Source organism: Miniopterus natalensis, chromosome 10 (genome assembly GCF_054644295.1).
Source record: "Miniopterus natalensis isolate mMinNat1 chromosome 10, mMinNat1.hap1, whole genome shotgun sequence".
Taxonomy (NCBI): domain Eukaryota; kingdom Metazoa; phylum Chordata; class Mammalia; order Chiroptera; family Miniopteridae; genus Miniopterus; species Miniopterus natalensis.
This window is the reverse complement of record NC_142090.1, coordinates 38,707,058-38,720,966: the sequence shown is the minus strand read 5'-3', so window position 1 is coordinate 38,720,966 and position 13,909 is coordinate 38,707,058. Positions and strand designations below refer to the sequence as shown.

At 35.2% G+C, this 13,909-nt stretch overlaps 1 protein-coding gene across 3 annotated transcripts in view; it reads left to right on the top strand.

Moving 5' to 3' along the window:
• Positions 1 to 13,909, top strand: part of SUGCT (succinyl-CoA:glutarate-CoA transferase) — an 841,499-nt gene that overhangs the window by 7,386 nt on the left and 820,204 nt on the right. For all 3 annotated transcript variants that reach the window (XM_016207271.2, XM_087821075.1, XM_016207275.2), the window contains exons 3-4: positions 516 to 589; positions 13,806 to 13,891. In XM_016207271.2, the coding sequence (XP_016062757.1) occupies positions 516 to 589; positions 13,806 to 13,891 (160 nt within the window). The remainder of the gene's footprint in view (positions 1 to 515; positions 590 to 13,805; positions 13,892 to 13,909) is intronic.

The window sequence follows — 13,909 nt, the reverse complement described above, 5'->3', positions numbered from 1 at the left end:
TCCTGTAATTTTATCATTCTAAAAGACAGTATAATACTTAATTGCATTTCCTTCCAATTTGCATATTTATATATATTTTATAAAAACAAAGATTTGAACCATATTGAAATGATTGTTTTATGCACATTTTAAGCATAATGTTATATTTTGAATGTTTTTCTATGTCATTCAGAATTCAACAAAAATATATGATATTTTATTATATAGTTTTCACAAAATTAATCATCCCCTGATATTTCACTGTTATAAAATAGGTTTCCTATTACATAAATCTTTGTCTTAGTAATCTTTTAATTTCTTCCTTAAGATAGAATACTGGAAGTAGAATTACTGCATCCAAGGGAATATACTTTTTAAAACTCTTGATACATATGGCCAAGTTACATTTTTGAATAGTTCTAACAATTTTAATTCTTACTAGCATTAATGAGCTTGTCTGTGTTGATGGACTATTTAGAAAATTAATATAAAAATCTTTAAGAGGGTGATTTATTTGTCATTGTTTAACATTGTAGAGTACTGGCAGGACCTTTTGCTACAATGAATTTAGGAGATCTTGGAGCAGAAGTTATAAAAGTGGAAAAACCAGGTAAAGTTATTGTTCCCTTTAAAACATAAAAACAAATATTTTTAATATTTAAAAAAATCCATATACCTGTATATGGGATAAAGAAAGAATTGCAATGAAATTATTATTTTCTATTTTTCTTTCCTTATTTTCTCCGGAACCTAGACTAATAAACTCTTTTTATTTTTTATATGTTCAAGAACTAAGGCTTAAGCCAGGTCTTTCATGCACATACAAAAGCCTCTGGTAGAAAGTGAGATGCAACATGTAATGTAATGATGCTAACACCACTTATCATTTCTAAGCACTTTGCCTATATTAATTTGATCTTTACATCAACCTGGTGGGCTGCTGTTATTATTCCTAGATTATAAATGAGAAAATAGAGACACAGAGATAAAGCAGTTTGTCCAAAGTCACACAGCTAATAAGGAATATCCAGGCACTCAGGTCTTATTGACTCTCCTTAGGCTCACACAAGTCTTAATGCTGAGACTGAGATTGGACTGAGGCTGGCCCACTCCCTCACTGTGTGATGAAGCAAAGGCAAGGAAAAGCTAAAGGTAAAAGGGAAGAAATAGGACACAGAAAAAGGAGAGAAGGGAAAGGAGTCAAAGTCCTTGAAAAAGGAGTCCAAATGCCTGTCATTTTTTTCTATTTCTAATAAAAGAAACATTTTTCCATTTTATGATTTTGAGGGAAAACACATAAGCTTAGATCAATTCTTTGTCTTTATTTTTTAAAAATTTTTTAAAAATTAAATTTATTGGGATGACATTGGTTAATATGATCATACAGGTTTCAGGTGTGTTACAAGATCTGTATATTGCACTGTGTGCTCACCACCCAAAGTCTTTGTTTCTTGTCTGACATCTTTCTGGTTCTTTTTCCCCCTCTTTGTCTACAGAATAAACTTTTTCTGTGTATACAATTCTCACTTTTATTTGGTACCTTCTTAGCATTTTGATGTTTAGTTCATGCTATTATTGACACTCAGAAAAGTGTCATGTTGCATGCCCTTTTCCTCCAACAAGAACTCAGAGCAGAGTCTGAATCATCCTATAAACAGCCTTTTGGGAAGGTTTCAAAAATTAGCATTATTATTTATTCTTGAAGACCTAATCCTTATGGATTTCAAATAGATTTCCCAAATCAGTGAAAATGGTCTAGCCTTGAATTGTGCTCATAAGACAAGGGACTAGTTTTATAATTACATCAACTTATTAATTCACCGTAGTGATGAAATGGCATAAAGTAGAATACTTGATTTGGAAGAATCAACTTTTTGCTAAATAGATCTCTTTAGGTGCCCAAAGCAGGAGAAGATTCTCTGATCAGCATGGGGAATATTATATATTATTACATTTATATGACTCTGTTTCTCAGGCTTCAGGTGGTAAATCGTGCTTTCTAGAGACAATGCTTTATATATCCAGCCATTGATGTTTATTGCTTTTAGTCATTGCTGGATGCATGCTGAAAAATATTTAGTTTCTAGTAAACATCTTCTTTTCCAGGCTCCATAAAACTTCTAATTTCCACATTGCTCTCAATTTCAATACCACAGCACTTTCTAATTTCAACCACTGGGTCTTCCATTCTAGAGAGAGCATCCAATCTAATTTCTCTTGCTATTTCAGTTTATCATTAGGTTACATATTTGTAGTTATATTAATTTTAGAAATTGTTATTTTCTATTTACTTAGGCCTATTTTTCCTTTGTACTTTTTGGTTCCATGGTGGAGGACACCTTCCTTTGTCTAGGCCTTTATTATGTCTCAGGCATACCTTGGTATCAAGCTTCATTTCCAGCAGGTATTCATCACTCTTTTTCTGACTGATCTCTTTCCCTTCTCTTGCCCAATGCATTTTAGTATTCATATTATATATTTAATTGTTTTGGGTTTTCAAAAAAATTATTTAACACAAATATGAGGAAAAGTGACTTGGCAGTATTTTCAAATTTCAGTAGAGAACTAGTCACTCTTTTTATTTACTTTTCCAGTTCTTTCATTAAATCAAATTTGGCTGTAGGTTTCTGACTTAGGATTTAGATTACATTATTTGTGTAATCAAAGAGTATATCAAGCTTAAGTATATATATTTTTTCTTTTTTTAGAGTTAGTCAGTGAGTATAAGCTATATGCCTGCAGGGCCAGGCACTAACCTAAATGAGTGCAGTGGACTGTATATGGCAGGAAATGCTGCTGCTGATATTCCAGTAGGAGGGAAGTGAAAGTAGGGTTGTTGGTCTTTTGTTCACTGCTGTGTGTGCTCTGCATAGAGCAGTGTCTGTGACATTGCAGGGGCCAATAAATATTTGTTAAATGAATGAATGTGGTAAAATATCAATTAAGGCAGTCTGAATTTTATTTTTATTTCTATATTTTTTATTAAATTGATTGGGGTAACATTGGTTAATATGATCATATAGGTTTTAGGTGTGGGTTTCTATGTTACAAGATCTGTATATTGTGCTGTGTGCCTACCACCAAAGTCATATCTTCTCCTGTCACCATATATTAGGACCCCCTTCGCCCCATATCACCTCCCCTCTGGCAACCATCACACTGCTGTTTCTGTCCATGAGTTTCAGTTTTATATCCCACATATGAGTGAAATCATATGGTTCTTAGCTTTTTCTGACTTAATTATTTCACTTAGCTTAATATTTTCGAGGTCCACCCATGTAGTTGCAAATGACAGTATTTCATCCTTTCTTATGGCTGAGTAGTATTCCATTGGGCACATGTACCACATCTTCTTTATCCAGTCCTCTGTAATAGGAAACTTTGGTTGTTTCCAAGTCTTGGCCACCATGGATAATGCTGCAGTGAACATGGGGGTGCATATATCTTTGCGAATACATGTTTTTGAGTTTTTTGGATATATACCCGGGAGAGATATTGGGGGTCATATGGTAGCTCTCTTCTTAATTCTTTGAGGAATGGCCAGACTGCTTTCCATAGTGTCTGAACCAGTCTACATTCCCAACAGCAGTGAATGAGGGTTCCCTTTTCTCCACAACCTCTTCAGCACTTATGCTTGTCTTGTTGATAATAGCCACTCTAACAGGTGTGAGGTATCTCGTTGTAGTTGTTAGTGAGGTTGAAAATCTTTTCATATTATTTATTGGCTGTTCGTATGTCTTCTTAGGAGAATGTCTGTTCAGGTCTTCTCACTTTTTGATTGGATTGTTTGATTATTTGGTGTTATGTTTTATGAATTCTTTATATACTTTGGAAATTAAACCTTTGTAGGAGCTTCTGTTTGCAAATATCATCTACCATCTGGTTGGTTGACTTTTTGTTTTGTTGTCAGTTTCTTTTGCTGTGCAGAAGCTTTTTAATTTGATATAGTCCCATTTATTTTATTTTATTTATTTATTTATTTATTTATTTATTTATTTATTTATTAAAAAAAAAAAATCTTTATTTCAGAGAGAGGAAAGGAGAGGAAGAGAGAGAAACATCAATGATGAGACAGTCATTGATCTGATGCCTCTTGCACGCCCCCGACTGGGGATCGAGCCCGCAAAACTAGCATGTGCCCTGGCCAGGAATCGAACCCCGATCGCCTGGATCCTAGGTCGACACTCAACTGCTGAGCCACGCCCGGCTGGGCCCATTCATTTATTTTTGCCTTTACTTCCCTTGCCTTTGGGGTCAAGTTCATAAAATGCTCTCTATGACCAAAGTCGTAAGTTCGGTACCTATGTTTTCTTCTATGTAACTTACTGTTTTGGGTCGTATATTTAGGTCTTTGATCTATTTTGAATTAATTTTTCTTCATGGGGACAAACTAATCCAATTTCATTCTTTTGCATATGGTTTTCCAGTTTCCCCAGCACCATTTACTGAAGAGACTATCTTTACTCCATTGTGTGTTTTTGGCTCCTTTGTCAGAAATCATCTGCCCATATACATGTGGTTTTATATGTAGGCTCTCAGTTTTCTTCCACTGAACTGTAAGTCTGTTTCTGTGCCAGTACCATGTTGTTTTGATTATCGTAGTTCTGTAGAAGTCAGATTGGGTGATACCTCCAGTTTCGTTCTTTTTGTCTCAGGATTGCTTTGGCTATTTGGAGTCTTTTGTGGTTCCTTATAAATCTGATGATTTCTCATTCCATTTCTTTAAGAAATGACATTGGTATTTTTATGGGGATTGCATTAAATCTGTATATTGCATTGGGTAATATGGCCATTTTAACTATGTTGATTCTCCCAATCCATGAACACAGGATATTTTTCCATTTTGTTGTGTCTTTTTCAATCTGTTTTAATAATGCTTTGTAATTTTCAGTATATAGGTCTTTCATGTTCTTTGTTAACTTTATTCCTAGGTGTTTTATTCTTTTCATTGCAACTGCAAAAGGAATTTTTTGTTTCATTTCTTTTTCTGAAGTCTTTTTTCGTATACAGGAAGGCAATGGATTTTTGTACATTGAATTTGTATTCTGCAATTTTACTGTTTGTTTATTGTTTCTGATAGTTTTTTGGTGGAGTCTTTAGGGTTTTCTAAATACAGAATCATGCCATCTGCAAAAACTGACAGTTTTACTTCTTCCTTCCCTATTTGGATGCCTTTTATTTCTTCCTCTTGCCTTATTGCTCTGGCTAGGACTTCCAGAACTATGTTGAATAAGAGTGGTGAGAGTGGACATCCTTGTCTTGTTCCTGATCTTAGAGGAAAAGGTTTCAGTTTTTCACCATTGACTATGATGTTAGCTGAGGGTTTATCATATATGTCCTTTATTATGTTTAGGTATTTTTCTTTTATTCCTGTTTTATTGAGTATTTTAATCATAAATGGATGTTGTATCTTATCAAATGTTTTTTCTGCATCTATTGATAAGATCGTATGATTTTTAGCCTTTCTTTTGTTAATATGGTGTATTACATTGATTGATTTATATATGTTGAACCACCCTTGATCATGATGTATTTTTATTTATTTTATGTAATTAAAATATGTTTTAAAATTATCTTTATTATTGAAAATATTATAGGTGTCCCCCCCTTTCCCCCCCTATTGATCTCCTCCACCCTGTAACTGGCCCCCCCCAGGCATTCTTCACACTATTGTCTGTGCCTGTGGGTTATGCATTTATGTACATAAGTTCTTTAATCCATCTCTCCCTACCCACTGCCCCTTACCCACCTTCCCTCTGAGATTCATCAGTCTGTTATATGCTTCTTTGTCTCTGGATCTATTTTGTTGATAAGTTCATGATATTCCACATATGAGTGAGATCATGTGATACTTGTCTTTCTCTGACTGTCTTATTTTGCTAGCATTATACTCTGTAGGTCCATTCATGCTCTCCTGAAGGGTAAGAGATTCTTCTTTTTTTTTACAGCTGTATAGTATTCCATGGTCTAACTATATGACAGCTTTTTTATCCATTCATCTACTGAAGGGCACTTGGGCTGTTTCCAGATCTTAGCTTTTGTAAATTGTGATGCTATGAACATAGGAGTACATAAATTCTTTCTGATTCGTGTTTCAGGTTTTTTAGGATATACTCCTAGAAGTGAGATCACTGGGTCAAATGCAGCTCCATATTTAATTTTTTGAGGAAACTCTATAATGTTTTCCATAGTGGCTGCACCGGTCTGCATTCCTATCAGCAGTGTATTAGGGTTTCCTTTTCTCCACATCCTCACCACCATGTGTCATTTGTTGATTTGTTGATGGTAGCCATTCTGACAGGTGTGAGGTGATAATATCTCATTGTGGTTTTAATTTTGCATCTCTGATTAGTGACTTCGAGCATTTTTCCATATGTGTCTTGGCCATCTGTATGTCCTTGTTGGAGAAGTGTCTATTTAGATCTTTTGCCCATTTTTAAATTGGATTGCCTGTCTTCGTTTTGTTAAGTTTTATGAGTTCCTTATATATTTTGAATATTAACCCTTTATCAGATGTATCATTGGCGAATATGTTCTCCCATACAGTGGCTCCCTTTTCCTTTTGTTGATTTTTTTTTTTGCTATGCAGATGCAGTCCCATTTGTTTATTTTCTCCTTGTTTCCCTTGCCCTAGGAGATGTATCAGCAAACATATTGCTATGAGAGATGTCTGATATTTTTGCTGTTTGTGGTTTCTTTTAGGATTTTTATGGTTTCACTACTTACATTTAAGTCTTTTATCCATTTTGAGTTTATTCTTGTGTATGGTGTAAGTTGGTGGTCTAGTTTCATTTTTTTGCATGTACCTGTACAATTTTCTCAGCATCATTTATTGAAGAGACTGTCTTTACTCCATTTATGTTCTTGCCTCCTTTGTTAAATGTTAATTGAGCATAATGGCATGGGTCAATTTCTGGGTTCTCTGTTCTGTCCCGTTGATCTATATGCCTGTTCTTGTGCTAGTACAGTGCTGTTTTGATTAAAGTGGCTTAGTAATATAACATGATATCTGGTATTATGATCCCTCCAACTTTGTTCTTCTTTCTCAAGATTGCTGCTGCTATTCGGGGTCTTTTTTTTGGTCTATATACATTTTTGAAGTATATGTTTTAGATCTGTGAAATATGCCATTGGTATGTAATGGGAATTGCATTGAAACTATTTATTGGTGTGGGTAGTATGGACATTTTAATGATGTTATGTCTTCCAATCCATGAACATGCTATATTCTTCCACTTATTTATAATTTCCTTTATCTATTTTTACAACATCTGTTAGTTTTCCGAGTATAGTTGTTTTACCTCCTTGGTAGGTTTATTTCTAAGTCTCTTAATTTTTCTGTTGCAGTGGCAAATGGGATTGTTTTCTTGATTTCTCTTTCTGAGAGTTCATTATTGGTATATAAAAATGCCATCGATTTCTGGATGTTAATTTTGTATCCTGTTATGTTGCCTAATTCATTTATTTAATCTTTTAGTTTTTTGGTGGAGTCTTTTGGATTTTCTATGTACAATATCATGTCATCTTCAAATAATGACTGACTTCCTCCTTTCCAACTTGGATGCTTTTTGTGTTTTCTTCTTGTCTGATTGCTGTGGCTAGGACTTCTGGTACTATGTTGAATAAGAGTGGTGAAAGCAGACATCCCTGTGCTGTTCCTGTTCTTAGGGGAAATGGTTTTAGTTTTTGTCCATTGAGTATGATGTTGGCTGTAGGTTTGTCATATATGATGTTTATTATGTTGAATTATGATCCCTCTATTCCCACTTTTCTGAGAGTTTTTATCAAAATGGGTGTTGGATTTTGTCAAATGCCTTTTCTGTGTCTATTGATACAATCATGTGATTTTTGTCTTTCAACTTGTTTATGTGATGTATAACATTTATTGATTTGTGAATATTGTACCAGCCTTGCATCCCTGGAATAAATCCCACTTGATCATGGTGTATGATCTTTTTTATATATTGCTGGATCCAATTTGCTAATATTTTGTTGAGTATTTTAGCATCTATATTCATCAGGAATATTGGCCTATAATTCTCTTTCTTTGTAGTGTCTTGGAATTAGGCTAATGCTGTCCTTGTAAAAAGAGCTTGGAAGTGTTCCTTCCTCTTGGATTTTTTGGGAACAATTTGAGGTTAGTGTTAGTTCTTCTTTAATCTTTGGTAAAACTCCCCTGTGGAGCTGTCCGGGCCAGAACTTTTGTTTGCTGGGAGTTTTTCTATTACTACTTCAATTTCATCTGCTGTTGTTGGCCTGTTCAGGTTCTCTGACTCTTTTCAACTCTGCTTTGGAAGATTGTATTTTTCTCAGAATTTGTCCATTTTTTCAGTATTGTCCAGGTGTTGGAATATAGTTGTTCGTAGTATTTTCTTACAATCCTTTGTATCTCTGTGGTGTCAGTTGTTACTTCATCTCTTTCATTTCTGTTTTCTTATTTATTTGGGTCATGTCTCTTTGTTTCTTTTTTATTTTATTTATAAATTTAGGTGCTCCTATGTTGGGTGCATATATGTTGACCTGGATTATATCCTCTTTTTGGGTTGACCCCTTTAGTATTATGTAGTGACCTTTATTGTCTCTTCTTATGGCCTTTGTTTTGTAGTCTGTTTTGTCAGATATGAGTATTTCTACCCTAGCTTTTTTTCCATTTCTATTTGGATGGGAAATTGTTTCCCATTCCTTAACCCCCATCCTGTGTGAATCTTTTGTTCTGAGGTGGGTCTCTTGTAGACAGCATATATTTGGTCCTTGTTTTCTTATCCATTCAGCTACCTTATGTCCTTTGATTGGAACATTTAATCCATTTATATTTAAGGTTATTATTGATAGGTAAGTATCTATTTTCATTTTGTTTCTCTATGCCTATGTTTCTCTCATTCTCTATTTTAATTTCTTATTACAGCAGTCCCTTTAGAATTTCTTGTAATGCTGGTTTGGTGGTGATAAACTCCTTTAGCCTTTTTTTTTGGTCTGGGAAGCTCTTTATTTCCCCATCTGTTTTGAATGAAAGTCTGGCTGGATAGAGGAGTCTTGGTTTCAGATCTTTGTTTTGCATTACCTTGAATACTTCATGCCATTCCCTTCTGTCTTGTAGAGTTTCTGATGAGAAATCACCTGAGAGCCTTATGGGAGCTCTTCTGTAAATAACAGATTGCTTTTCTCTTGCTACCTTTAAGATTCTCTCTTTGTCTTGAATTTTTGGCATTTTAATTATGATGTGTCTGGGTATGGGCCACTTTGGGTTCTTCTTGCTTGAGACTCTCTGTGCCTCCTGAACTTCTGTGACTTTTTCCTTGACCAGGTTAGGGAAGTTTTCTGCCATTATTTGTTCAAATAGGTTCTGTAATTCTTGCTTACTTCATACACTTTCTGGTACTTCTGTGATGCGAATATTGTTATGTTTCATGTTGTCCCACAGTTCCCTTAAAGTGTTCTTCTGTTTTTTAATTTTTTTATCTTTTTGTTCCCTGATTGTGTGATTTTTTTTCTACCCTGTCTTCTAATTCGCTGACTGGAACCTCAGCTTTACCTAATCTGCTGTTTATTCCTTTCAATTTTATTTTATTTCTACCATGTCATTTTTAATTTCCTTCATAGTTTCCATTTCTTTTCTCATGTTTTTGAGCATCCTTATGATCAATATTCTGAACTCTATATCTGATAGCTTATCTCCATTGCATTTAGCTCTTCTTCTGGAGAATTCTTTTGTTCTTTCATTTTCAACTTGTTTTTTGTCTCCCCATTTTGGCTGCCAGTTTGGATTTGTTTCTGTGTATTAGGTAGATTTGCTATGACTCCCAGTCTTTTGGATGGTGTCTGGTGCAGGCCAGTGTCAGAGACTGTTTGTGACTGGCCTTGAGTACCCTGTTTGAAGCTTTCCATACTCCGTAGCTTGTGGTTCCCTTTGCTGTGGCCTGGTTTGTTTGGACAGGACTAGATCACACCAGGGTCTGCTTTCCCATTTGCTGGGTTCAGAAGCAAATCAAGCAAAGACTCAAAGCATCCAGAGGCTGTTATTCAGTGTATTAATGAACCTCAGTCTGTAGAAACTCCACGGAGTGGGGCGAGATATTTTCCAGCAGGGTAGGGCTGTTGCTTTCCCCTAGGCAATAGCTGCTTATAAGGTAAACATCTGCCTGAGAAAGTTGTCCTCTGCAGTATGGGTGAATGACTCAGCATAGGAATCCAGATGTCTGCCCTCTGAGCTTTATTCCCCGAGCCAGGATCCCTGGATTCTCCTCACACAGTTATAGGGCACTCTGCTCTCCCTCTGCTGAAACCCAAGGTGAGTGGCTGGCTGCACGCAAAACTTTGTGGGTTGGCCTTTTAAAAGGATGCTTGTGTTTCCAGCCATCTGTCCCTGGAAGACAGAGAATCTGCTTCTTTTCGCAGCCAGATGTTATTTGGGCACCTTTCTCAGTTATGATGCTCAGGGCTGAGAAGCCCAGCTTGTGGTTTAGACCCCAGAATTCTCAGTGGGAATTCTCCACAGGTGAGATATCCCTCTGGATCTTTAGCTTCTCTGGGAGCTCAGCCAGCCCTCTCGTGCCTGCGCACTTCCTACCACTTCTATGTGGTCTCCACTTTTCCCCCTTGGTTATGAGGGTGCTCTCCAGCTAATCTTCAGTTGCAATTGATCATTTAGGATAGTTTTTCTATGTTTTAGTTGTAAATCTAGTTTGGTCCTAGGAGAGTGTCATTGTAGCTTCTACCTAATTTACCACCGTCTTTAAAAGTCCACTTGATTGATATATTATTTTCTTGATGTACTGTTGTTGTGTTAAGTTTGCTGGTATTTTGTTTAGGATTTTTGCATATGTATTCATCAGAGATGTTGGTCCATAGTTTGTCTGTGTTTTATTTTTGGTGTTACCTTGCCAGAGTGTGGTATCAGGGTTATACTGACCTCATAAAAGTGTGTTGGGATGTATTGCTTCTTCTTTAATGTTTTGGAAGAGTTTAAGAAGGATAGGTTTTAAATCTCCTTGAGGGTTTGGTAGAATTCACTGGTGAAGCCATCTCGTCTTGGACTTTTTTTGGGGGGAGGTTTTTAATGATTGTTTCAATTTCTTCACTGTTGATCGGTCTATTTAGATTTTCTAATTCTTCATGATTTAGTCTAGGAAGGCAGTATATTGCTAGGAACTTATCTATTTCTTCTAGGTTATTGAATTTGGTTTCATATAGCCTTTCATAATATTCTAGTATGATCCTTTGTATATCTGTGATATTTATGGTGATTTCTCCTCTCTCATTTCTAATTTTGTTTATATGGGTCTTTTCCCTTTTTTCCTTAGTGAGTCTAACCAGGGGTTTGTCAATTTTATTAATCTTTTCAAAGAACCAGCTCTTTGCTTTATTAATTTTTATAGTCTTCTTGTTCTTTATTTCATTCAATTCTTCTCTAATTTTTATGATTTCTTTTCTTCTGCTGACTTTGGGTTGATTTTGTTCTTTTTCTAGTTCTTTAAGATGTGATGTTAGGTTTTTTACTTGGGATTTCTCTTGTTTCTTGAGATAGACCTGTAAGGATATAAACTTTCCTCTTACTACTGCTTTTGCTGCATCCCAGAAATTTTGATATGTTTTATTGTCTTCTCACTTATTTCTATATATCTTTTGATCTCATCTTTTATTTCTTCTTTGGCCTAGTCATTTTTTAGTGGTATGCTGTTTAATCTTCATGTATTTGTGGTTTCATTACTTCCTTTTTGCAGTTGACTTCTCATTTCAAGGCATCGTGGTCAGAGAATATGATTCATATAATTTCAGTTTTCTTGAAGAACTTGTTGATGCTAGTTTTGTGACCCAACATATAGTCTATCCTTGAGAATGTTCTGTGTGCACTGTAGAAGAATGTATAATCTGATGTTCTGGGATGAAAGGCTCTGTAAATGTCAATTATGTCCATTTGCTCCACTATTTCATTTAAGGCCGATATTTTTTTAATTGATTTTCTGTTTGGTTGATCTGGCTAGGGCTGTCAGTGGACTATTAAGGTCCTCAGCTATGATTGTGTTTTGATCTGTTTTTCCCTTTAGTTTTGAGAGTAGTTACTTTATGTATTTTGATGCTTCCTGGTTGGGTGCATATATATTAAGAAGTGTTATGTTTCCTTGATATAGTGTCCCCTTTATCATTACAAAGTGTCCATGTTTGTCTCTTGTTATCTTTGTTGTCTTGAAATCTATTTTGTCAGATATAAGTGTGGCTGCACGTGCTTTTCTGTGGATGTTATTTGCTTGTATAATCATTTTCCACCCTTTTACTTTGAATCTACCTTTGTCTTTTCAGCTTAGATGTATCTGTTGTAGGCAGCATATTGTTGGGTTTTGTTATATGATCCACTCTGCTACCCTGTTCCTCATGATTGGTGAATTTAGACCATTTACATTTAGGGTAATTATTGATGTATTAGGATTTCCAAAAGGGATCGCCAGATTTTGAAATCATGGCAGCTAGTTAAAAACTTTGTATTGGGTGTGAGTCAAATAAAATGTGTCATTTGCCAGTTTTACCAGTTTGCGACCTTTGATGTTTTAACAGATTTCCTGTCATGTGCCATTGGCACTGATCCTAGATTAATTACCTCATTAAAATGAGATTGGAATTTAAGCTTTAACATATATTCATAAATTATTTTTGGGAGGCTCCTGATAAATACTTTAACTGTAATTATAGAGTTGATTAGTTGTTTATATCAATATTTAATCAGAACTTGCATTATTAAATTTTTAAGTGATACTATTTTGTGCAGTTAATTGTTGATTCAGCTTCTGAGTTCTATCTAACTTGTTTGCCAGTTGCTTACTATGCAAAGAACTCCTTTTTTCTGTAACTTTATAGTGTTGTCTTTGAATCAAATGCAAAGACATTTCAGAATCACTTGAAGTTTATATCCAGAATAAAATACTCTATGTTTGATGTTTTTAAAAATTTTACCTTGAAGCAAGACGTAGACAAATAAAATTTTATTCTAAAATAGTATTTCAAATTAGCTGAATTAGCTACTCAATAACTTATTTTGCCTTTTCTGATTTGTTGTTGCTGCAGAATTTTTTGATGGTGTATTTATTGTAGGCTCAGATGCCATTGTATTATGCCATTTTATCACTTATTATTATTATTTTTTTTGTTAATCCTCATCTGAGGGTATTGTTTCCATTGTTTTTTTTTGTTTGTTTGTTTTTTCCCCCAAAAGAGAACGGAAGGGAGGGGGAGAGCCAGAGAGAGAGAAATGTTGATGTCAGAGAGACACATCGATTGGTTGCCTCCCTCCTGCATGCTGACCAGGGCCAAGGATCTGGCCTGTAATTGAGATATATACGGGCCCTTGGCCCCTTCAGTCCATAGGCCTACTTGCTAATCACTGAGCCAAATCGGCTAGGGGAACACTTATCATTATTCTGATTTAAATGATATTTAACAAACAGCTTTTGCACACTCAACATTTTCTTTGCATATTTAATGCCAATAAACACAAATTGAATTGCTTGCCAAAAACTGAGGGCAATTTTTCCCCCCTCAAATTTGCCATTTATTAAATCTAAAGACTACCCATAGGATATTTCCTTCTGGATTTTGACTTTCAGGGATGAATTTTAGTGAAAGGATATGGAAAGATTTAGTGATTAACATGAACAGGTAAAGAGTTTGGATGGTTCTAATGGACTCTTATGGCCTCCTCTACATTGCTGATGCCGCTGAGTTGAACTGATTTTGTTCAGGCACCTGTGAATATATATGATGAGTGAGACTATTGATATGAAATGTCTCATGATGTTTCAAAGTTAAAGATTAATAGTTCATACTATTATTTTCAGGAGCTGGTGATGATACACGAACTTGGGGGCCACCTTTTGTGGGGACAGAAAGTACTTATTTTCTCAGTGTAAATCGAAATAAAAAAGTAAGAATATATTTTTTT